The following is a 27,062-nucleotide window of genomic DNA, read 5'->3' on the forward strand; positions in this document are numbered from 1 at the left end:
ACAATAATGACTCAAGTAAGGATAGAAAGTCATACTCCCAATAATTTATAGAGTAGGAGTAAAAAAGTCATCCATGTTCATCCATGTGGTCAGTGGGGCAGGAAAAAAATAAACACCAAACCACAACCTCTGATCCTCATTTGAGAAGCACACCAAAATATATATGTGTACTTACCTATGTTTATAGATCATCCTAGATCAATGGAGCAGAGGAGATCCTCAAACAAGATCAAGGTGGTATAATGTGCCGTGTATAACTGTTGCAATGGCTTTATTTTTTACTGTAAAACTGACGCATAGAGCTGAAGTCAGACCATAATGAGGCAGGTGTATATGTCAGGGGAGCCCCATAAATTAAAGGAGCAAAATGTGAGCCCAGCCTCTTACTGTATATTTAAGTCTCATCCGTCTTTCCTCTCTTTATGGAAAGCACTGTTCATTGCATACATAATGACATGGTCTACATCATCCAATCTTAACTGCAATGTTGAAAGGTAGCAGCAATAACAGAAAGCATACAGCACACGCCTTTGCATAAGTCATGAATATTTAATACTTGAGGGGGAAAAAAAGATCTCATCAATAATTGATTGATATTTCACGACGTAAAACAGCTTAAATTTACGTGCTTCGTTTTTTAAGATGACATTGGCTAAAGTGGAGCAATAATAAACTATTTTATTTAAAAAGTAACGTATTTCATGGTTAGATGTCCATAAGTAATTGTAAAACATTTGTATCAACAAGAGGCAATAAGCTGGGTAAAATCAATTTCTAAGATTCTGAGACAAAAATGAGGTTTTTTGCCAATTATATTATAAGATTACTCCCAAAACAAAACAAAACAAAAAAAAAGATATCTGCGCGACAATTTTGGATTTGTACTGTTCTCTTTCTGTAAGTCAGTTATGTCCTGTGCCTTTTCTCTCTATTTTCCACATCCTGGATCAAATGAAGTTGATCAAAGCAGTGGCAAAATCATGAAAGATGGATATCTATTGGTAAAGGTTTTCTGCACAGCTGAGCAATGTGATGTAAGCATGCACACAGCCTGCCCGTTTCTCGTCTCTCTCTCCCCTTCTGTACCACAATCATCCATGCCTTGCTGCCTCTCATTAAATTTTAAAACCCAGGTATGCTCACATATCACTGCATCCCTTCACCCACTCACAAACTCCAGCAAATACTGTATACAGTACTCATTATTTTCTAAAGCTTTGCAAATTTAAGAAAAATCTGAGAAAAATTAGCATAATTTCATATGAAGAGCAGAAAAAATGAGCTAATGGTGCTGTTATTCAAACTAGCAGATAGAAGGGAAGAAGGCTACATATGAAATTTATGAATCTAAAAAGTGAGGTTAGAGCACAAGTAGTCTACTCAATGCAGTTTTTATTCTTTCCGATCAGTTAGAAATTTTGCGCTGAATTTAGAATAATTCACACTCGTGATGTACAGCAATTTTCCTGGCACCGTACTGATACTGTCACCATCAAATATTTTTAAACAAATTTTCTGTTGAGTAATTAGATAGATTTTATTTCTATTACAAAAAAATCTGATTACTGTTTAATATCTAATTAGTACCGCTATTGTTGTTTATTTGGTATTGCTGAGTGATAAAAAACAACAACTAAACAACAATTCAGCAATATCACACGAGAGACTTTTTTTCATTTTTGAAATGGATTCTGATATTGGTTTAGTCATTGTTTTCCAAAGTAAAAGCAGATATTAGCAAATGTCTTATTTTGATAAAACACACAATCAATCTATCTGCTTTCATGAAGGACTACAGAAATTAGAAAATAATTTCTGTTGAGGGGCTGAAATCAGAGGATTTTGATCATTTTTAGGTAAAGAATGGGTCCAAACTATTAATTGATTATTGAAAGACGTTTTTGATTAATTTGATAATTTATTAATTCCGAATAATCAATCTATTTTGACACCTCTAGATAATACGCAAGGGGACAATTCATCATAGCCTCAGCCTGACATGTACACTGTATGTTGATTGCGAAGTGGATTTGGTCAATTTTGAAGGTGTAATAGTAAGTGGAGTGTTCATTATAACTAATTAAAGCATTTTTTACTAAACAGTCACAGGACACGAGTCATCCATTAATAGAGTTACAGAGCTTCAAGGAACAGTTGAGTCAATATAATTCAGAAGCTTGATCTAGGCGAGGGATATCAATATTAATGGCATAATACTGAGGGTTCATTATGCTGAAGGTCATAGCTATATGTGGATTTAGAGCAGTGGAAGAGTGACTAAACTCTTCAACATTTATGGCAGGAAAGAAACGTTATGGCAGCTGTAGGCCACTTCTTGAAGGTAGCCTGTCACTCTCACTAACAGAAAATGCGTCATGGAAAGTTTATAGACTAGATTGAATTTTGAATAGAAAACGTGTTCAATCATCTGTCTGACGCTTGTAATGAAAATGCACACAGGCGGGTGTGTGCGTGTGCAGGCACTCGTGTGAAAAGACGAGACAACAGACAATATTGATATAAAGAAGAGCCTTTGAAGTACAGCATCAGATGACCTTTGTAAATATTACGTGACATTTCAACTGATAATATACTGTATTCTGAAAATATACACCTAATACTATATCCCTATCCTGAACTAGCTAGGAAACAATCATTTTCAATGGAGAACTGAATAACTGCAGCACTGCCAAGTTGCATAAATGATGTATTGTGGTAAGATGTAATAATCGTGCTGTACAGTTAAAAAAAAAAACATTTTTGATGGTTTGTTCAATCCTTGAGGCTAGCAATGAAATTTGCATCAAGGAATATGAAGAAAATTGACATATTCCACAGTCTCTGACCAGCCCTCATGTTCTCACCCTCTTCTCTTCTGATTGGGAAATATAGCAAAAACAGCCTGGGCGGTTCAACCAAACCACACTTTTGTGGTTCAGTAAAATAATAAACGATGCTTCAAAACATTATTTCACATTAATTTGTGAACAGTTCTGTCTTTTTAGCAAAGTCGCTCTGTGTGTGGCTGAATTTAAACTTGAATCTCAGAGGGTGGATTCTTTTAAGTGATTGCTGATGTGATCACCATGTGGAAGCCACTCAGCTTGATGCACACACAAACATGCTGCTTGGCTGATGCAACCAGTTTGCTCCAGGAAAGATGATCATTTAAAGTTGATATTGTTATGCACTCACATCAGGTGGCTGTACTAGACGAGCCTCCCTAATGAACATATTTTTCTGAATATCATCAGGTATTAACTTTTTACTAGACACCCATGCAGGGACCATCCTCTGTGTAGCACTCTGCTTGAGGTTGGTTTATCGTTTTTTCGCCCATCAAAGATTGCTGTCTGTGCATAGCCAATATTAAGTCAAAGGGTTGAGGCCTGAGCAAAAAAAAAAAAAAAAAAAAGCGCACTTACTCAGCTGCATAAAAATGTTAGTTTTATTCAGTAAGTCTGTTCTTAAATTTTGATTAAAATACCCTTTGTGATTTATGGGTTTATCAAGCAAAGGTATGAATGTGCAAAAGACTTACCACCGCAAGGCAATCTTTATAGGTGTGGTGAGGCAGGAGGTGAAAAGGTCAGCGGGGAGGTCAGGGTTCATTGGTAGCAACTCGCTAGCCTCACAGGCAGCCAGCTGGATACAGTTCTTCATGGAAGGTGGCAGCGGCATCTGAGCAAGTGGATGGCTAGGATTGATGGCAGCCACCTGCAAAGACATGCTAAGACACTGATTCTGCTGGTTCAACTTATTTGAACACATCACATCGAACGTATATCAAGTATGAATGAAACTGGAGCTCTTTTGCCCCCATCCAGGCCTAAACAATTTCAGCCTTGATTATTACAGTGACTACATTGGGGAAATAATTCAAGAAGAAGGATAGATTGGTTGACATACAGGATATATGGTGTTCAAAAGTAACAAGATCATAACAATTTGTTTGGATGTGAATTGAGTCCCAAAACGGAGCAAACTACTTTTTTATGCCCTTTACTGCCCTGGTCCGCTAATCTTTCAGAATTTAGTCTAGCTCTGCAAAGGACTAAATGTGTGTGTGTGTGTGTGTGAGCGTGCGTGCGTTCCAATTTATAAGGAGGCGTGTTCTTAGGAAGAATTTTCTACCATACATTCTTAGAAAGTTCACAACACCATACTCATATTGAGAGACAGCAGACACTTCTTTTTCCTGACATTTTGATCCAACTCTTCACATTTTATCTTAATGAAATGAAAACATGGATGAAGTCAACATCCGTTCCATGATTGAATTTTTAACTAATATCAAGGCGATAGGGTGACATGGTGGATGACTAGTTAGCACATCCACTGCACAGTTCTGAGGTTGAAGGTTTGAAACCATACTCCGGCCTTCCTTGTGGAGTTTGCTATTCTCCCCATTCCTGTGTGAATTTTCTCTGGGTATTCTGGTTTCCTTCCACATTCCAAAAACATGCATGGTAGGTTGACTGACCACTAAATTGTCTGTAGGAGTTAATGTGAATGGTTTACTTTTCTGCCCGTGACTGGTAGGCAACCAGTTCAGGTTCTACCCAGCCTCTTGCTCAATGATAGCTGGGATAAGTTCCAGCAAGCCTGTGACCCGAATGAGGACAAGAGAATGGATGGATGGTTTATGCTGATATATAATCAAAAGAACATTGAATTTGACATAAAAGACAACACAAGTAATTTCTCTATAGGCCTATAAGGCTTTCAGGCATGAGTGGGTAGCAGTTTGATGACGTACTTATGTGTAGCAATCTTGCTACGAAAAAAAAAGCATGACTCTTTTTTTGTTGTTGTTTTTAGCAAACAAAGCAGCACGTTCTTTGTGAGGTCCCAGTTGTGTCACCCTCAGAATTGCATCGTCGCCCGAAAGAAAATTTGGAGAACGTGTGTGCCACACTAATCCTTGAGGTAAATATGACAGCATTGCCAGCGGAAGCTGATTAATGCAGAGTATCCAGCGTAATTATCACATTAGCATATTGTAATCTCACAAATTACCATAAAAATCACCATGGCAGGTTTCTTTTCTTTGTCCTCTACTGTGAATATTAGAGACCAACGCAAAAGCTTGGAATGCTTTTCTTTTAAGTGACACTAATTAATGAGACTAATTCAACAGGGAAGGACTGGATGCATGTAACATGATCACGATCACCACCACAGTAAAACAAAGTTTCTACAAAGCGACCACAACCAAGCATTAGTATTTGTAATAGGTAGAATCTATTACTGTAAACCCGCCTATCCACCATTTTCTATCTCAAATATCTTCATTAGGTGTGCATGGTACTGGAACCGCTCCCAGTAGACAATACATGCCGAAATCGTCATCAGTCAGTCACATAAAACATAAGGACAACCATTCACATTCAAATAACTGTAAACATTTTGTGGAAATGATGACAACCAAAACACCCAGCCTTCGGTCAACAATCCACACCAAAGGTCAGGCGGTTCTACGTGTCTGCGCATCGAATAAAAGTTGTTTCCTTTCAGTCTGAGAAAAGCTCCACAGCGAATGCAGTGAATATGTAGGCTAAGTGCACACAGAGAGTGATGAGATATTTAAAACAAACCAGGTGGCCCTATAATAGCGCACTCAGGAGGCGGCATGCACACATGGACGTCAAAAGGCTGTTGCTGTGCAGGAAGTTCTCCGCAGCAACTGAGATATCCTAGATTTCCTGCAGCTCTCTATTTCATGCCGACGTCTTCATCGACAGTATGTCTTACCGAGTATTCAAAATGTGAACGTATCAAAGCCATAAGGCTGAAAATGGCAGTCTGGCTATGAAAAGGATGCTTGACCAGTGGGTGGGCGAGGTGGGGGTCCCCCGCTGCATGGATCATCTTTTGAATGATTAAAATGTCCCTTCATCTTCTATGACCCCAGCACGTTATGGACTTCCTGCATGAGTGGGTGTGAAGAGCAATCGCTCAAGCTTTGTAGATGTTACAATATATGTAACTTTCGCTGCATTTACAGGGGCAGCTGTCATTTAATCCACTACCAGAGGGAGTAGTAAAAGCTATTTACAATTATATTTATACATCAGTTAACACTGACTGGTAATGTTACTGCGACAGTTAAATACTTTCAGTGCACTAGTGCAAGTTGGTGAAACCAAAGAACTGTACGGGATTACTGTGGCAACAATTTGCTCAAGTTCTTTTCAAAAAAAAAAAAAAAAGTAAAAAAAAAAAAAAAAAAAAAAAAGGCTTTAAGTTGGATAAGTACAGTGAAGGATTTTTATCAGCTTCTACTGTCTTCGATCACAAATGTGTTTTGCTCGTTGTGGATGTCCTCCACATTATACTCTCGCTTTGCTCTATTCAAAATAACCAACATTTGTGTTGACATAATTATCTCTTGAATTAGGGGTGGAAATCCCTTGCCACCTCAACATTTGATTCAAATGTGAATCTGAGGGTTACAATTCAATAAGAATTTGCACCTCAATGCACCTTAAATAATTCATATTTTTCCACAAATTTCTTTTTTTCTTACGACTGCATATGGCTAAACTCCTCTTTTTGGAATGAGCTATATTTCCATGATTAAAACAAATTCTAGAAACATTTACTTCCATTATGTTTAAAGGGTATGTTTAAAGACATATGTATGTTCGCCACCACACATACGCATGTCACATGTTTTTATCAAAAAGATAAAGAATTATATACCGTAATTTCCGGACTATAAGCCGCAACTTTTTTCCAAAAATTTGAACCCTGCGGCTTATAGTCAGGTGCGGCTTATGTACGATTTTTTTCGTGATTTTTGTGATGGCTTGATCACTTTTATACACTCGTAAAAAGGCTGTGGACCACTGTTGTGCGGTATCTTGAAGAAAAGAAACAACAACAAAAATACTATTTTGAAACACTACTATGGCTGCTGCTTATTCTGGCTGTGTTGCTTGTGACTATTATGGGCTTTAGTAGGAATGTATGCTAGGTGACCTGCATCAAAGGGCTCTAAACCCTTTCTCTTAGTCTGCCATGTGACTCAGAGATTACACAAAGCAGTGGCGCTGTTTGGAATAATCTGCATTGTATTAAAACCCAATCAATCAGCATTTAAATTCAATTCTTCTGACATTTTGCTCACCAAAAACAAGTTGTAATGAATGTGAACTTTTAATGCATTTTATTCAGAAGGTTACTTTGAACCCTGAGGCTTAAATGGCGCGCGGCGTATTTATGGATTTTTACGGCTTTCTGTGTACTGTCTTTTTTTGTAAAAAACTCATGTGCACGTGCGGCTTATAGTCCGGTGCGGCTTATGTAAGAAAAAAACTAAAATATCCCTAAATCTTAGCTGGTGCAGCTTATAGTCCGGTGCGGCTTATAGTCCGGAAATTACGGTACATCATTAAACAGCATACCCAAAATTACTGTATTATAGGTGTATGTTTCATTCAATGAGCCAGCTCTCATGAAGAATATATTTATGAATCACATGAATAACAGTGTGTGTGCGTGTGTGTGTGTGTGTGTGTGTGTGTGTGTGTGTGTGTGTGTGAGTGTGTGTGTGCGTGCGTGCGCGTGTGTGCGGGGATGCGCGTGTGTGTGTGTGTGTGTGTGTGTGTGTGTGTGTGTGTGTGTGTGTGTGTGTGTGTGTGTGTGTGTGTGTGTGTGTGTGCGCGTGTGTGTGTGCGTACCCACCTCCAGCTCCTGTTCTCGCTGCAGGGCGAACTGTTTGAAGGACGTGACAATGATTCCAGCATTGGAGCAGTCATAAACAAAAATGGAGGGGCTCCCCATCCAGGTCTGAAGGTCATAGATGGACAGCGGGATGTACTGGGTGTAGTTCTTGAAGAGGAACACATGAGAGTGGTGAAAGAATTAGAGTGGTGTGGCATCATAAAATTGATTTAGTAGAATTATTAATGATCAACGACGTCAATTTAAGCGAAATGTGGGTGATCAAACAGGAATGGGCTAATGATCAGACATCACTAATGACAGTCAGGTTGCATTTCTTTTCGTGAATGAAATGTGCATAATCAACAATTTATTAAAAAGAAAGCCGAGGAAGAACAGAAGCAGCTAAAAGGACACTACAGCTGTGGGTGTGCTGGGGATCGAGTGGCAGCAGCTAAGTTTAGACGACAACACTGCATCACTGCTCGCTTATTGAATAGGGGCAATGAAAAACTCAAAACAATATTTCATGTCTTCACTGAAGATTAGCACTGGGATAACAACAAGCATGCTGCAAATTATTTGGTTCTTACCCCCAAAAATCTTTTTGGAGTGTTTCATAACATCCTGTTTTAAGATTGATTTTCTTATTTGTTAAAGCATTAAATCTAATCTTAACTCTAGCATAAATCTTGTCTTAAACAGGTAGGACATCTCAAATTGTGGTACAATAAGAAATACTACATTTATCCCCAAAAGACTCATTTAAATAAATCTCATTTTAAAATCCAGTAATAAACTGAAGTTGCTTCGTTCATTCATTGTGCCATATATTCATTCAGTAACGTTTGTATTATGTTAATAAAATAAGTTTCTGATCAAATGTTTGTGGATTTTTTTCATCTCTATGCCTTCATGTGTTTGTTTATTTGTTTTACTAATTATATGAAGACATACTAGGCTTAAGTACTTCCCTTAGATATTGTATTATTTTCTTGTTTAGCTGGGATGATTGGAATTTATGGCCATTGACAGTAGGAGTCTTTTGGCTGTTATGCGTATAATAATGTGGTTGATTAAACGTAAATGCCACATTGAAAACATCAAGTCATTAGAATTGGAGGATAAAATAAAATTTCAATAGTGTATGAATTAATGAGTGATCCAAAGGCAAACGTTTTCTCCCGTAAGTTAAACGCTCAGGTAAATTGTCACACCAATCTGGCACTTACGGCATTTTTTAGGCTAATAGTAAAATAAGATACCCTTTATTTAAATGTTGAAGCACATTTATGACTTTTCAAGGGGATTTACATATATTGACCCGAACTCAGCCGTGATTATAAGCTTAATTTAAAATTACATTTTGAATTCCAATGCAAATAAACATAATACGCTCTCAATGGATTATTAATGAGTTGAGTGTTACCTTATTAAAAACCCAAATTTCTCCATTGACAGTGGGCCGTGGAACCCCATGCCCATTGTAGTGAAAGAGGACCCGCTCCTCTTTGGCATTTCGCCTGAGAGACGTGCATAGCTTTTTCACCTCATCCACTGTGGGGTCCAGGCTTTGTTTGTAACGTGCCTGAAACACATAAAAGAAGACATGAGCATGAGTGAAATGATCAAGAATTTTGCTGTACATATAAATTTATTCTATGCATTTCTGGAGAGTTTCCCCCCATAGTGAAAGGATAAAAAGGCATAAAGCACCCTAGTATTTTTTCTTAGCACGACTCATCTAACCAAGCACTCTAAATGAGGCTGAAATTTTAATGTCATGTACATATTCATCGCTTAACATTTCTGCAGAACTGTGAGAGAAAGTGCCATAAAAACTAAGACTAAGCATTGCCTTTATATTCATCGTATTAAATGATGCAACGCCGACAGGGATCAGTGGGACTGCACGGGGGTCAATGAAATGAATGAATGTTATGACAAGAAGGCTCAGAGAAGAGGCACATACATTGAGCATTGAGTAGTTAAACATATACAAGGGAGGCGTACAAATCCTCATGAATGTTTGCTACTTTGTTGTTGAATAATTTGTTCATGGTGTGCACCTTGTGAGTACTTTGTACAAGAGAAAATAATGGCACTAGTATAATTTGTGAAGTCAGACATTAATAAAAAGAGAAAGTTGGGGGGGGGGGGGGGGGGGGGGGGGAAACACGGACATCATTGAGTTGTTTACCATTCCGTTCAGCAGAAGAAACCTCAATTTAAAGGACCCAGAGTTTAGATTTAAAAGACAGAAAATCCATTTAAAGAGTCCCTTTTTTACAGTAGCTGTCAAAGTATGTTAGTTCCAGAATAGGCTGCCAATGGCCTATTGCATAATCAACAGAAACTAGTCCATGTAATTCCAACTGCAAGTGTCACCGATATATACAGTAGACTAGAGCAGGCTCAGAGATGTGCCTATTTGGCAGCTATGTTGGCACGGGTAACTTGTGTTGCATGTGTGACATGAGAGCCGAAAAATAAACTCAAAATAATATTGGTTTCAAATCAAGCCTTCCTGAAGTGTGACATGAATGAATCTCCAATGTTGCAGCTTGATGGTCTTAAACCAGGATCCCCATGGAGGCACTTAATGATACGACAACCTCTTGTTCATGGCTGACAATTTGCAGATACAATTGTTCGCAAATTGGTGAATCTTAAACCATCCAGGCTTTTGACAAAAAGGGGACACTCCATTTATAACCAAACGAGACACTTAACTGTTTCTTGCTAGGTTTGCTAGTAGGTTGTTTTAAGCTAGTAATTTTTATTATTTTACTTACAGGTACAAATTTCCAAATATTTGCACAACTAAGCGTCACTTAAGGATATTTTGTCTTATAAGTGCATCCAACATAGAATGAAAATCATTTTACACCATGTCCAAATGTAGAAGAATTGTACATTCAGTTTATTAGAGAGCAGCCCGTGACCGGAGCTATGTGTCATTTCACCCGGGACAGTAGTCCTGCTGGGGCCTGTGGGCAAGGCTGACTCAGTTCGCAGCAGGTCTGATGAGCAGAGTGAGCGGGGACACGTCACCGATCCATCACTGTGAGCCTCATGTTGCGACTATGCAGCCATTTTCTTTTCAATGTCAAAGATGTAAACTATAATATTTTCAGGAATGTCTAATTAAAAACGAATTACGGAAATTAGAGAAATAACACCTCATAGCTCAACAGTCAGGATTGACAATGAGTAACATCAACTGACATGTGTCTTGATCTATCTGTGCAGAGATCTCGAATCTCAAGTGTGCATCTCTTCACAGAAGGTGCTTCGATACGATTCATGATACATAGGCTACGAGACCATTCAGGGATCTAAATTATTGGGATTATGATTCGAACTGGTCTAGCTTTTCTCATGTTTACATGAATCCTACATCCCTAAACTATCCAAGTTAAATAAATTCAAAGGGAAAAAAAGTAATCAGCTCTATCTGGTATACATCTCTGTTAAGGTATAATTCAATAGATATCTTGATGCAATGATTTTAAAATGTAATGATTCGATTCGGTTGGTCAAATCATAAAACTTCTGAGACAAATGTTTTTTTTTTGTTGTTGCACGCCGACTATATCAAGGTATCCTAGAGAGAAATGTCCTGCCTAGTGTCAGAAATCTTGGTTTCAGTCGCAGGTTTTGCAACAAGAATTTCTATGAGCCCTGAACTAAATCCATCCATCCATCAATTTTCTGAACCACTTTTCCTCACGAGGGTCACGGTAGCCTATCCCAGCTAGCTAACTGCGGCCAATAGGCGGGGGACACACTGAACTGGTTGCCAGCCAATCGCAGGAAACACATAGTTGAAAAACCAAACTGGCTTACGACACATATTTTGGAATGTGGGAGGAAACCGCAGTACCCGGAGGAAACCTGCACAGGGAAAACATGCAAACCCAACACCGGAAGGCCGAAGCTAGAATCTAACCTGCACACTCTGAGGCAAACGTGCTAACCAATGCGTCACCGTGTCTGCCCTGAACTAAATTCTATTGATTTTTTTAGATGTTATGTAAACGAGCATTAGGAATGCCTGCATACAGCTCACTCAATCCTGCCTGATAGAATACATTAACTTGTCGTCTTCAGCACATAAAAGCAGAAAAAAATGATTGGCCATTTCCATACATTAGAGCAGCATTTTAATTAAAATTGCAATTTAATTCCTCCAATGTCATGCTGGAAATTGTGATGTCAGTGTCAATCAATGAGCAGAGGCCAGCTACACTAATGTCTTTGGATGTCAGGGGTAAGTGTGATTGCTTTTAAAGATGGACAGCCAGGCAGACATCATATTACAAAATGAGCCTATTAAAAGGCCACTACTAGTCAGGTCACTGATACAGATATCCCTTACTGCCTTGAGACAGAATATGAGGGAGAGGAGTGCAGGCCATCAGTAGAGCAGGGGGGAGCTATTAATTGAAAAGTGAAGGTTCATAGAGGTACACTTACAATCTAGACAGAAGGCCAGCCCACTAATTAGTCCACAGTGAGATATAGAGGTCTTAGCATCCACCAACAAGCTGGGGAAATATTAAGGCTGACACGAGGGAGAGAATTTGGACTGAAAGATGCTGTGCAGCTGTTAACAAAGCTGAGTGTCTTGTGACATATTGATATTTTTTCTTTTAATGAGGCCAGGGACGTGAGGACCAATAGCTCCATCTGCAGAGTGAATCATCAGAAGACGCTCTACTTTAATAGAAATCAATTTAGAATATAAAAAAAAAAAAGCCTAAACAATTACATTGTGGAGTCTAAGAATTTGAACTGCTATTAAGCGAACAAAGACTTCTGACTTTGCATGTTTTCTTTAATGAAAGACAATTTTGGGGTAAAATTTACTTGTAAGTTTTAAATCTATATGTCAAAACACATTTTCTACATTCTGGTAGCTTAATGGAGAGAGTCATATGCCCCAATGTTCATGCTCATTGCACTGTTTGAAATATGTAAATTAGGGGCAGGTTAGGTTGGGTTGGTGGGGGCCGCCTCGTTAGTAATCATGAAGCAAAAGGTACAATTTGCAAGTTTCCTATTTTTTTTAATCACATTTGTAGCAGAAACCTAAATACCCAAAGCTTGATAGCTCATTCTGAGCTAGCGTGACCTCTTTCGTTTTAAAGATCTTAAAAAATGTTGCTGACATCTTGAACCAAACCTTTATCAACACCTTTCAAGCCAAAAGCGCTGATGACCCCGAAAAGTGAAGGTGCCTCATTCATCGATAATTTCCGATGTGTTGCATGGAAGAAGATACATGCAGGAATTCGGCCAAAAAAAAGATAGCCAGCCAAGCTTATACTGTATTTGAACAAGTCAGCGATTCTGTAAGATACATGACTTGCTAAAAAAGTAACTCGTAAAGCGGTGGGACCAGCAATCTTGTGGTTTTCCTCCACAATGAAATCATAAAGTACGTATTCAAACACGGACTCCAAAAGCAAACATAAAACTTTGACGGTAAAAATTAGGAAAATTGTTCAGTAATTTTATGGGAGGTCTCCTGTAGTGTCCTCCACTTCTCGTTAGCGAGGATGTGACCTCAGAGTCAAAATGATTTGTGAACACTGGAAAATGAAATTCGTGCCCACAGGTTTACGGTCTCATTCCATTTTTTTGTTGAGACGACAAGCAGCTTTGTACAAATATGCTCACTGGCAACCTCAACCATTTCAATCAAGTTGTTTTTCTGACAATACACTTCACATTTATATTATTATCATTTATGTTTTATGATAAACCATCAGGTAGGGGTAAAAAAAATCCTAGTAGGCAATGGCAGTATAACTGATTTTGATTCTGATATGTGGTATTTCTGGCTGCTGGGCAGTGTAAATGAATCTTATTTTGAAAGTGAAGGGAGTAACAGCTTTACTGACTCATACCAATTGTGCATATTGTGTGTGTGATACTATTATGTCGACGTCAAATGTTTTCTTCGCTCTGCACTAAAATGACTTGAATAGGGGTAAATAATCAAAAGCAATCCCCTCCTATCTTCACCATGGTACCTAACAGCAGAATTTGACAAACACCGTATTTGATGATAGAACCTGAAATGATTGGGTGCACAGGGCTGCCACAATGCCCTGCCAGATCACTATGTGATTATTAAAATCATTCTAGAACTTGTTCCTCAGCATTGACATTAAACTAGGCATATGGGATCAAAGCAGAGGTCAAAATCACGGTAAGACAATTTGCTGTTAAAACAATGTGGATGGATAAATTGAAAAACAAACAAAGGAGCACTGTGTTGAGATCAGATTTCCAAAATGCACAGTGAAACATTTAAAATATGTAACAAACGTGTGTATTATATGTGCCAACAGCCTTTAACAAAAGTGAATAAAACAAAAAAACAACAACATGCACTATATTATTTGCTACTTTGTTTAAATTAATGGACAAAACCATTTCTAAAACACTTAGGGCTTGAAGTAAAACAAAACAAATCAAACCTTGTTGACTGCAACATAGTGCAGTGGCCAATCGAGATACCATGGTCCAAAAATGAAATTATTTGCCAGAAGATTATTTTTGAAAGCTAAAAACAGGGAAGAGAATAGCGGAAGATGGTGGAAAGAAAGTCAAGGGAAGAATTTGACTATGAGGACTCTGATGGTGGTATTACAGAGCAGGAGAGCAACCGAGCAACACAAGGAAAAAGTTCACTTCCAACAAACATTACAGCACATACAGTCACAGGACGAGAGGAGTGCAAATCTATATTGCAGTACACTGACTGAACCCACTCGATTCGATCAGTTCAAAACCAAGCTCAAGCGGTCAATGATTAAGTGTAAGGAAATGATTAGTTAATGTTGCAACCGGTAGAATGCTGAAAAAGACAACCTGACCTTCCACCACCATTAATTGCAGCTTCTTGGATCAATTACAGTTAGAAATGAGAATTGTTAAAATGATGACAAAAGTGGATGATATAGCAGGGTCAGTAAAAAAAATACTTTGATTACCCATTTGAATAAATACTTAATAAACTCATATACGTACCTTGAATTATCAAATGTTCAGGGTTTTCTTTTAACAATGAGCAATGCTTAAAGGTTTGCATCATTTATCATTAAATAAGACTGAGGTTTTTGCTGGGTTAGATACATGGCCTGGTGCGCCACAAAGTCAATATACACAGATACCACACACACATACACACTGTACACAGTTGAGATCTCAGCTACCTTCGTCATGACCAGGTCCAACATTACTGTCGCATCTGAATGTGACAGGTTTGAAATTGTACTATCTGCTACTAGTATACAATACAAAAAAGCAAAATTGTGTTTCGCAAACATTTTTGTCATAAATTCAACTGCTGGTGTAAAAATTCACTTTATCTAATGAATTTGTTGACTACCGTAATTTTCGGACTATAAGTCGCACCGGAGTATAAGTCGCACCAGCCATAAAATGCACAATACAGTGGAAAAAAAAACATATATAAGTCGCACCGGAGTATAAGTCGCACTTTTGGGGCAAATTTATTTGTCAAAATCCAACACCAAGCTGAGAACGGGGCTGAGTAACATTCAGAGTTATTCAAATAAGTATTACATAAATAACACGTTCATCGAACCATCTGTGTCACTCCAATTCCTTAAATCCATCGATCGTCCTTTATGTAAACAATGCCGCGTATGCGCCACATATGCGCCGCTGACGTCGGACTCGTAAGTTGCATTTCTAATTGTTCCACAGACCCATATAACGATATATAAAGGATATTTCAAATAACTATCATATAACAACAATATTATCAAACCATCTGTGTCACTCCTAATCATTAAATCCATCGATCAAATTCCTCGTCCTTTATGTCAACAACGCCGCGTGCGCGCCGCACAGATCTAGTATACAACTATATTGTAGCGTTAACAAAGTACCAGGAAACACGTGGGTTTGGTAAACGGCTCTTTATTTAACAAAACAAGAGTTCAACGAGCCAACAACTACTGAACTGTAACGATAAAAACATATACAAGTTGCTACACGAAATAAAATATATCAAATAACTATAACATAAATACGTTTTTCAAACCCTGTGTCACACCAAATCATTAAATCCTTCAAACGTGGGGCCCTTCGTCATCTTCGTCATCCTGTGATAGAATCCTTTGTCCTTATGTAAACAACCGCCGCGCTGCTGACGTCACTTGCAGGTCAAATGACAGTAATCCCCTGCTACATCGCGGTTCGTTTTCGCGCTTTCACTACATCACGGATTTTTGAATTTTGAAAATTTGCGAAAAAATTCACATATAAGTCGCTCCTGAGTATAAGTCGCCCCCCCACCCAAACTATGAAAAAAACTGCGATTTATAGTCCGAAAATTACGGTATATTCCCAAGTGAAGAAAAAGTGACTTTCAGCTTTGTGGACGTGCTGAGTCACGCACGATTTTTTTTTTTTTTTTTTTGGAACAGTGGATGGCTTTCTGAGCTGACCCAATATTTGCAATCTTAGGACTGACAGTACCTGGGTATTGGTGCACTGACCGGGGCTCGAACAGGTTTGCAAGGAAGGAAGTTGCATGTACCACTAGACCACCATTGCCTTTCAGAGCTACTATGTGCATTCACCATATAGGGAACATACGGTAACGCTCAATTACAAACATCACTTTTGAAAGAATGTTATTAACTCGCTTGCCTGGGAGCTAAAAATCAATGAAATAATGTTCCTATTTACGAATCCACACTTGCGCAACAAAATGAAGTTTTGAGTCCCCAAACTCTCTCCAATTATCATTTTGATGGCACACAGAAAATAAATTGTTTGAACATCTTGGTAGGATACTATTTGGGGTAAAAAACAGCAAGAATTGATCCATGTGCTCCGTGAAGTTACTACTGTGACTTGCCACAAGGAAATGGAAGCCTAATATTAGTTTAGAGGTGTAGTGGCGTGATGGCCGTAAGTCCTCCTAATGTTTTTTTTCTTTGGCTCCATTTGGACTAAGTGCATGAGGAGAGGCAATGGAAGATCATTAAGCCAGTTTCCGCAAGACATTATTCACTCTCTAGCTTCCTGAGACACAGCTCTCAATTGAGCTCAAATAGGATTTATATAACTATATATAACTATCTACAGCTCACAATTACACTTTATCATGGTATTAATCTCACTATACAAAAATTACTGTGATATCATGAGAAAGCTCAATGCTGCAGATTGACTCACAGTAAAAGTGGAGTGGAGATGTGCACGCAGGAGAAACTTTTCCTTTGTTTTTATTGCGGGCTAAATCCATCTTGATACGCTTTAAAATTTTCTGTGTTTTCCTACAAGTTTTGCTAAAAAGGCATCTTCTAATCACATATTACTGTGCACGTCTATACCTGTCCATCCAGTGCTTTCATTCATACGCTTCAAAACGTTATTCCTGCAGCGGCAATAATCATGCAATGCTCCTCCCAATTCAACACAAGTGTCCATTGAAAATGTGTCTGTTCGCTGATTTGATAGTATTTATCGATCTTGAAACCGAGAAAATACAGAGCAGCAGAGTATGAGAAAGAATTTGGAATCAGCCCGTAAGAAATAGTTTTCAGGTTACTGTTTGAATCAATAAACTTTTACTTATTTGAGTATTACTGCGGCAAGTCAAATTGTCGAGTGATTTGCTGAGTGTTACGCTGCCTTCAGCTCACATTATGAGGGCAAACCAACACTTTTATCTAGGCCATTTGTGTTTTGCTGACAGTGTCACATCCTGGTGTCAATATACAGTCCCGGGAAGGTGATCACATCCGGCCAAATGTTGCCAAAACTTAATGAATCTTAACTGCCGTGTCCCAGCAGTTAAAAATGTTCAAATCACGGTTTTCTATGTTGCTTTCCACCAGTTCTGAATACGATTGGGTATCCCCCAAAAAACAACCTTACCCATAAGGCATCGCGTGTCGAGATCAACACTTATTTAACCTTAAAAAATACGATGAAAAGGCTGAAGTCAGCTCATGATCCTGAACATACAAGCTCATCTGTGAAACACTGCAGCAATAACGTCATGATTTGGGCTTGAAAGGCTCCTTGTAAAGGCTCACTCATCTTCATCGATGTAACACTTAATGGCAGCAGCAAATTGAACTCGGGGGTCTACAAAAACATTTGGTCTGCCAATAGAAAGAAAAATGTAATAAAACAGAAGGAGAGTCATCATAATGCCACCAAACACCACCAAAATAAAAGTATTGGTCACTACGCTAATTAAAATAGAAATAATATAAAGGATTGAGGTTCAAAAGTGGGATACAATGTCTCACCAAGGCGGCGACTGGAGGAACAAGCATGAATCCAATGTAACGTCATGGCCCACTTGTAAGATACTGTTTTGAGATGTTAAGTAAACACCTGCAATCATCTCTAACTTTGTTGAAATGTGTTGAGACGTGTGGTTTCTGTAAAAAAAAAGGATAAGGACTAAAGCTATTTGCCTGCACAGGGTAAATTGTTACATGGTGGGACTTTGATAGCATGGCTTGACAAGACGGACAGAGAACACATGTTGGGTTGGATAATTAAGAAACAGCATTAAAAGATCTTTAATATGTATCAAACACAAACTGATCCAAATGGAATACACGTTGGTGGTGACCAGCTTTTACAATCTTGGTATGTTTTCTCCACACAGTCACCTGGCTGGGTGGATTATAAATAAAATAATTTTAGAAAGAGCAATTTACCACTCACAGGCCTAAAAACCTCAAATTTTCTCAAAAGCTGACAGTGCGCCTTATAGTCCAGTGGCCCAAATGGCCCGAAGCATTGTGTCATAAAATCAATCATAAGTGGCCTGCTGAAAACTATGAATCATGAATCAAAAAGACTATGGATCATTATTTTGTGATTATAAAGTAATTTGTTGCATCTGAAGTTGAAATCAAAAAGATAAAATGGGGAATGATTTGATTTGGATTAAAAATCTGACATGATGCTACCTGGCCTGTTTACTGCAGTCACAAACACCAATATCACCCTTCTTATTCATACAACAATAAAACATTATTAACATTATTGATATATTGTTATTGTTTTCACTATTTCAAGTTATTATATTGCGATTGCATTAATGGTGCGCCTTATAGTCCGGTGCGCCTTAGTATATATGGACAAAGTTTTAAAATGGGCCATTCATTGAAGGTGCGCCTTATAGTCTGGAAAATACGGTATTGAAGATGCAACAAGACATATTTCTTACCCATTATGAAAATACAGCCATTCTCTCTCAACCCAATTCAAATAATCATCTCTGTGGATTGGAAAATGGCCAAAGCAGAGAGAGTGGGAGGAAGTTTAGGTAAGTAAAGTGAGTGGGTAGCAACTAAGTGTGTTTACCACATTTTTTCTGGCTGTAAGGGTTAATGCAAAACCACAAAAGGCAAACACAGAAATTATTTTGTAATGATGGGCTGGCTAATTTGTGTTCTGAGCACAGCTTTTAAACTGCTTTGTAATGAGTCTTGATTGACTCTAATATTCTAATGTTCTCATGTAAACCATTGCTTTGACTTGTTGGAGTGACATGACAGGTAAATAGCTTACGCATGTCAATGGCGATTAAGTCAGGAATGTGGCTGTCTGTATCTGCCCAGGGGCGCTGTATTGCTGTAGATAGATATTGAAGCTGAGACGGAGAACAGCTCGCAGACTCCCACTCATCTTCCTTTGCTATACAACCAACATTTACTGCTGACCTAGGTGAACAAAAGCAAAGCCAATGGTTCTTGAGCTTGCCTGCTCAACATTGGGCTTAAAGTACAGACTTGTCGTTTCTCATCTCCCTTTATTCAAACTAATTGTGTCATTTAGAGGAGTCAAAAAATACAACAGCTTCATGAAGCAAATTTGAAAATTTGAAGCTTCAGTTTCCCATCATTACAAGTACCTCCCATCATGTGCACCCCCCTCCCCTTTCTGTCGCTCTCCCTCGCTCGCTCTCCCTCGCGCTCCCTTTCTCTCTCTCTCTCTCTCTCTCTCTCTCTCTCTCTCTCTCTCTCTCTCTCTCTCTCTCTCTCTCTCTCTCTCTCTCAAGTCAGTAATGATCATGAAACATTTCTGGTATTACATCGCAAAATTAACTGAATAATCAACAGCTAATTGGTTAACAAATCAATAACTGTTTTAATAGTTGCATAATCATTTAAGGGTATTGTTTGATTTAAAATTGACCAAAACGTAGAATTTCAGCCTCTCAGCAGTAATTAACGTCTAACTCCTGTTGTCTTTCATGAAAGCACACTTATCGTTCGTGTTTATTCAAAATAATACATTTGCAAACATTTGATTTTACTTGACCAAACCAGTAACCGAATCAGTTTCAGAAAAGCTGCCAAGTATATCATCAATCCATCTCATGTGATATTGTTTAATTGTTGTCCAGTTTTTTTTTAATCATTAAACACTACCAAATAAACAACAACAATGGGTTTGAAAGACACTAATGCAATTTGATTATTAGGACACTTTAAAGAATAATGAATGGAGTACGCTGTTTTCTAAAATGTTTGAAATTGACAACCCTTATTATAAATCTGTCTTACAAGTTTATTGTTTTAACGTTACAGAGCCTAGTCAGTCAGCCATTTCAAGTATCATTACACAGCTCAAGGATTTAAGACCAAACACTTGTAGTGTCTAGAGTTCAGAGACTCTTTTGTTTTAAAGATTATACAAAATTGCAGTAATATTTACAAAATGATAGCAAGGTTGCTCGCCAGTTAAAAACCTTGCATCGTTCCAATGACTGATTAAGATACGCTTAACATTTTGAAATAATATTATTATTTATTTAATTTATTTTTTAAAACAAATGCATGTTTTGCACATGAATTCTTCATGTTGGACGCAGTGGACAAAAGTATACAAATACTAACTTGTAGCATTCAATGAATTCAGTAATAAAATGGTCAAAGAAGTGAAAGACATGGGGAAGACAAGAAAAACGTGTTAATTCTAAAATAAGAAAGAAATGTCATAAATCAACTGAAATGTATTCAAAACATTGTAGGGCTCAAGTTAATTAATTTAATGTTATGGTCTCTGAAGAAGAAATGAATGAGGCTGTTTAACATTTTAAAGTCACTCACCCTTGGTTGCCAATTTTCATATTGCTTCTGCAAGTTGGCCCCAATGGTTTCCAGGGCTTTCTGTGGACTCATCGACAGAGGATCTGACAAACACAGTTTGTAACACATTTAACTGACTTGCTTGATTTTTCACAACAAAATAAAAAAATAGAAAATTTTTGAAAATATGTATTATACACTTTTTCATTTGACAATACGCAAGTATCGCCAAAGTGTGCATTCCCAATGGCCAAAAGAAACAATGATTTAAAAAGTAAAAAAAGCAACCCTAAACAAAATATTGCAACATGAAAGCAAACTTGGCTATTTGTAACTTATTTTGAGCACGATTGACCAACTTGTGGGTGCAATGCATTGTGGGTATGACACCAATAATTGCAGAGAAAACTGAAGAAAATAAAAGGATTCGAATGATTTACACTAGTATCGACCTATCGAAGTATTGATAAAAGTGAATTAATAAATTTCCTCCTTTGAACTTTTCCACCTTTTGTAATATAATGTTTGTTGCTTATCATGCTAGCCCTATTGAAACTGTTTTCAGCATTTTGGCAGAGTATTGGGGCTTATTGACTGCCCCTTCACCGTCAGTCTGGTTCCAACAGTGCACCGTGTCTTTCTACCATTTTTCCCCATTTTTGTGTATCATGTTGGGCTGTTTGAATTATTTTTATTGAACATTTGTCCACAATGCTACGATCACCAGGAGCTTGCCCCAAACGTGGAGCTGGCTGACGAAGAATGCATCACAGGAGATATGACGGAGGACAGGAGCCAGCATTGAAATGAAAACAATCAGGTGCCGAAGTCTATGTTGCTGTGCCTGACCAAGGTCTATGTTGCTGCGGGCTGGAATGCAGTAGAGTTGTTGTAGAACTTCACCCAAGTTTGCAAATACTCTGGTTTATACTATGTATTAATTATTACATTGGTTGGAAAGAGCGCGAATAACTCAACAGCAGGCATACATTATGCATACATAATAAGAATCCATTTTATTTTGTCTTCAATTTCCGTGATAGTGTTGTCTTATTTTAAAATCAAAACTCACCTATCCAGCACTCCAATCTGGCGCAGGGGGATGTCTTGACGACATCTGGGGGGTCCACTCCCACATTGAGACACAACACCAGCGCTACACTTACAGTCTTCATCTGTGGTAGAACAACATAAAATTAACCTTACACACAGAGTCCACGATTGCAAAAGTTAAATTGAACAGGACACAGATGCTTTATGTTCAGAACACTTTAATCTGACCAACAAACACTGAAGTGTCATCCAAAATGCATACTGAACAATCGCTATTTAATTATAAGCTTTTCCCACATAAAATGGTGTGCCACAATCATCTTGCCATGGTCTGTATTAACCACACTGAGACATGTGACATATCATTAGACCGATGTGGGGGCTACATACATGGCTCACCACTACCAGTGTGTGAATGTGTGAGCACATAGATAATGTATCCATTGTATCCATCTTTGAGCGCTATATTAATATGATGCATCATTATTATTCTTATCAAATGATTATTTTAATAAGAGCTGCCCTATATTGTATTGTAGTTTTGTCATTGCTGTCGGTCTATCCACAATGGTCATACTATAGTAGTCATCCTAAATCATCTTACAGTCCAACAAACCAAAAATCTAATTTAATTGAAATGGTAAATGAGCGCAAGAGTGATATTGGTGACTGGAATTAGTTGCCTTCATGAGTACTTGATACCTTGAAACAAGTCCGGTATCTGCCTGATATTGATACTGGCACATCCTTATTCAAAACTATTAACGATGATCTGAAATAATTATTGTTTAATTTGATGATGGGTTTGTTGTTAACTGATTAATCATTGCACCTCTACTAATATTATTATATGATTAGCGATAACAGGTATAAATATCAATTTATGAAATGTCCACATCAGTGCTAAGCGACGTTTTAGAAATACTGACGCAAACTGACACAGATAGGTATAACAGGAAGATCTGATAGGAGACTGTGCTTCTCCAGTATGCATGCTGTGTGTGTGCTGTGTTTGTGTCCTGTGAATGTGCTGTCAGGGAGGTTAAGACCGCTGGTGTTAAGGTAATTAAGGTGCAGGCTACTTTCTCACTGACTGAGTAAAAGGTCAGTGCAAGTGGGACATCGCAGGACCCGAAACACGCACATAGACACAGCCTCACAGCACTGTAAATCAACCGCACCTGACCTCCTCACATGCCCTTTTACCTACCTGGATGGTGTACGTTTTTTTTGTGTGTGTATGTATGTGTGTGTATGTATGTAGTGTGTATATATATATATATATATATATATATATATATATATATATATATATATATATATACACACACTATATATATGTGTGTATATATGTGTATATATATGTATGTATATATATATATATATATATGTATATATATACGTATGTATATATACGTGTATATATATATATATATATATATATATATATATATATATATATATATATATATATATATATATATATATATACACATACACACACACACACACACACACACACACACACACACACACACACACACACATATATATATATATTATACACACACACACACACACACACACACACCGTATTTTCCGCACTATAAAGCGCACTGGATTATAAGGCGCACCTTCAATGAATGGCCCATTTTAAAACTTTCATATATACGTATAACGTTCATATATAAGGTGCACCGGATTATAAGGCGCATAGAATAAATAACTCAACGTTGCTCAAACATGAATGCAATCACAATATAGTAACACTCGAAATAGTGAAAACAATAACAATATATCAATAACTCACCGTTGCGCAAACGTTAATATCACACAACACACAAAATAAACACATAAAGCTTACTTTAATAAGTTAGTCCTCATCCACGAATCTATATTGGTCCATATATAAAGCGCACCGGATTATAGGGCGCACGGTCGGCTTTTGAGAAAATTTGAGGTTTTTAGGTGTGCATTATAGTGCAGAAAATACGGTATACATATATAATACACACACACACAGACTGGATACAGTGTGAAGCAAAGATGACTTCACACTGTATCCACATTGTAAGGGAAGCTAAACGTCAACTTGGATCTCTTGTATCGATCTTGTTTCCAAGACATATTACAAAAAGAGCCTAAGAAACCATGGCAGTTTTGCCCTTTAAAACACAAAAGCTGAGATGACAGCAGCCTTTGGAGACATATTAATGTCAAATCCAAAGAGAGATATATTGTTAAAAAAAAAAAAAATTCTGACATGGTGGGTAAAATGTCAAAGAAATGACTTGGCTTTCATAACGGTAACCAATGTGGTTCTCTAAAAATCGTAAACAAAACAAAAAAAATACATAACAAGAGGCAGCCCAGTTTATTCTAAGTAAAGGTGAAATTATATTAGTATTAATAATATCTACAGTACGATACAGTTATCGCAATTAATCCATGCTTTCCTACAATTTTGTTGTTTCTAACCAGGGTCCAGTGAATGTAATTTTTTACTCCACCACGATACAAGATAAACATTTGCATTGAATTAATGCAGATTAATAAGGCTTGAGGTTCTCTTAAACTTTTACATCATTATGAAAAACATTATAACACAAGGTTAATTAAAAGAAAGTTCCAAAAGAGGCTTAGTGTAGTAAACTTACTGTGTAGGAACTCGCATCGCAGCATGGCTTGATGTTAATCAACCACTTTAGAATGCGCGATGGAATAGCCTTAGCTGTTTGATATGGTAACACTAACAGAAAAAAATCAATATTTTGAAAACAAAAAGCTTGAAAAGTGAAGACAGCGTAATAATTAGGACAATTATATAATGATTGCCATCTACCTGCCGAATAAATGCTCAAAACAATGCTGTAATCACTGATACTAAAATGATCTGCATTCACCTCAGAATATATTTGATACAATGTTTACGCAAAACGGTTTTCAATAGTAAAACGGCAGTCAAACAGGCAAAAGGGAAAAAATGTCAATTCCCTTCCCTCCATATGGCAAAACAAAATACAACTATACAAATATATGAATTCATTCATTTTACGAAACACTTATCTTTTTTCACATATTAAACAGTGCATTTATTGACTGCAAACCTATCTGACAAAAAAAGCTGACAAAAAAAGGTTTTATCTGTATCATTTTTTTTCCATTTTGATGAATATGCAATGCACCCAGGAAGTACTTGGTGCTTCACTTTCTGTGCACACTATGTTGCTCCCTCATTCTTAAATGAAATAAATTAATCAGAGCTTTTTACAGCCTATCTGGAGTCCACCTGCAGTAAATTCGGTTGACTAGACATGATTTAAAAAAAGGAACACATCTCTTTATATCTATAAGGTCCCAAAGGTCGGCACACAAACAGAGCATGAAGTCAAAGGACTTGTCTGAATGAGGCACAAATATAGACACGGGTGCAGAAAATGTTCTGCTGTTTGCAAGATTACAATGAGAACAGTGCCATTTATGAATTGAAGAAGTTCCAAGCCACCAAGGGTCTTCCTAGAACTGGAAACTTGTCAAAACTGAGCACTCCGGGCGGAACGGTCTTAGTCAGGGCGGTGGCCAAGAACCCGATGGTCACGCTGTCAGAGCTCCAGCAATCCTCGGTGCACAGAGGACAAAATTCCAAAAGGACAACCATCTTTGCAACACTCCACCAATAAATCCTTATGGTGGAGTGGCCAGATGGAAGCCACTCGTTAGTAAAAGGCACATGGCAGATCACGTGGAATTTGGCAAAAGGCACACGAAGGACTGAGACTGAAAATCATCTGGTCTGATGAGACGAAGATTGAACTCTATGGTGTGAATGCCAGTCATCATGTTTGGAGTAAACCAGGCAGCGCTCATCACCTGACCAATGCATATGGGAGATACGAAATATAATAAATTAAAGGCTTCCGCAAACTCTTTGCCAAGGATTCATAAAGTACACTTACAAGTATTGCAAGCTGAATATAAGCATAGTGAAAACACCAGTAAAAGTAAAACTAAGCACTATATAGAGCCAGCACAGCCTTGTATAAGTTTAAAGTTCTTATCCAGCACAGCTAACATCACACATCCATAAATCAGGAGCTTGTGTTCTCATTTCCATCTATCAGTGCAAGCAAAGACATAGTCTGAAAAACAGCTGTGGCTCAATGGGTAGACTAATTATATTTCCATTCATTTATATGAGAAAAGATGATTTGAGATACAAATGCTTTGACCTGAAATACAGTCAATGATTAAAGGGTTCACATAGTATTTTTGGCAACTTTTAGGTATACATACAGATGCCTGAGGACATTGCATGCTAAAGCTAAAATAAACCTGCTTATAATAATTGACAGCTGTCCTACACACATATTAGGGACTTTTCAGCTATCCTAATTTGCTCCCTATCAAGAGTCCCATGCCCCATTGCCCCCAGCTCAGCCATAATCAATGGCGTTTGATTATTTCATTTGTGATGGTTACAATCAGTAAAGGTTATTACCTCATCCAATGTCAGCCATTTGCACAGATCACAACCCTCGAGCGGCAGCGATTCTAGAGCATTTTGACTGATACAGCAAGAACTGCAGATTCTTGCGTTCTATGATATATTGACTCAACCAAAGAAAACAATGACTCTCTTCTTTCATCAGAAAATAATTAGTTTGATTGTACCTTCTCCATTCTCCGGTAATTAGGAGTAGATAATAAGGTTGAAGAAAATTCAGCCGCTTTGCCACAGAGAATTAGCTTGTGTGTAACTTTTGTCAGACAAAACGGTGACTTTGGTTGCAACATTTTTGCGTCAGTGACGCCGGTAACAACTGAAGCTGCAAACATTTAGGAATGGCTTTTGATTGGTTCTACTGGCGGCTTGGCTCATTACCACTCAAGTGCTTGTAATTTAAAGGGAAGGAGCATTAGATCCATATAAACCCCTCCCAAATAAGAAACACATCAAAAGACATAGAACTTCCTACTAAGCGTTTCAATTTTATTAAGTTATAGGTTAAATAATTGATTTGTCAAGTTTGATGCAACACTCCTCAGTTAAAAGTAATCAATATTACACTAGGCAATGGTGCAATGCTCTCTCTTGCAGGGTCAAGTTTTGATACCTCTACACGTATCAAAATGGAGACATCAGAATCGATGCTGTTTCTCTGTGCTGGTGGTAACCCGGAAGTACTACTAACAGTAGTAGAAGAAGAAATATTGTTGCCATTAAGT

At 37.8% G+C, this 27,062-nt stretch overlaps 1 protein-coding gene across 5 annotated transcripts in view; it reads right to left on the reverse strand.

Moving 5' to 3' along the window:
- The window catches only part of rptor (regulatory associated protein of MTOR, complex 1), a 101,426-nt gene that overhangs the window by 71,006 nt on the left and 3,358 nt on the right, over positions 1–27,062 (reverse strand). For all 5 annotated transcript variants that reach the window (XR_007481358.1, XM_049720104.2, XM_049720101.2 and 2 more), the window contains exons 3-7: positions 21,856–21,958; positions 20,805–20,887; positions 9,098–9,256; positions 7,690–7,836; positions 3,542–3,717 (exon numbers count right to left, since the gene is read on the reverse strand). Coding sequence is in view for 4 of the 5 variants with exons in the window: in XM_049720104.2 (XP_049576061.1) it covers positions 3,542–3,717; positions 7,690–7,836; positions 9,098–9,256; positions 20,805–20,887; positions 21,856–21,958 (668 nt within the window). In the remaining variant the exon portion in view is untranslated. The remainder of the gene's footprint in view (positions 1–3,541; positions 3,718–7,689; positions 7,837–9,097; positions 9,257–20,804; positions 20,888–21,855; positions 21,959–27,062) is intronic.

Source organism: Syngnathus scovelli, chromosome 5, assembly GCF_024217435.2.
Source record: "Syngnathus scovelli strain Florida chromosome 5, RoL_Ssco_1.2, whole genome shotgun sequence".
In the NCBI taxonomy this organism is placed as follows: Eukaryota; Metazoa; Chordata; class Actinopteri; order Syngnathiformes; family Syngnathidae; genus Syngnathus; species Syngnathus scovelli.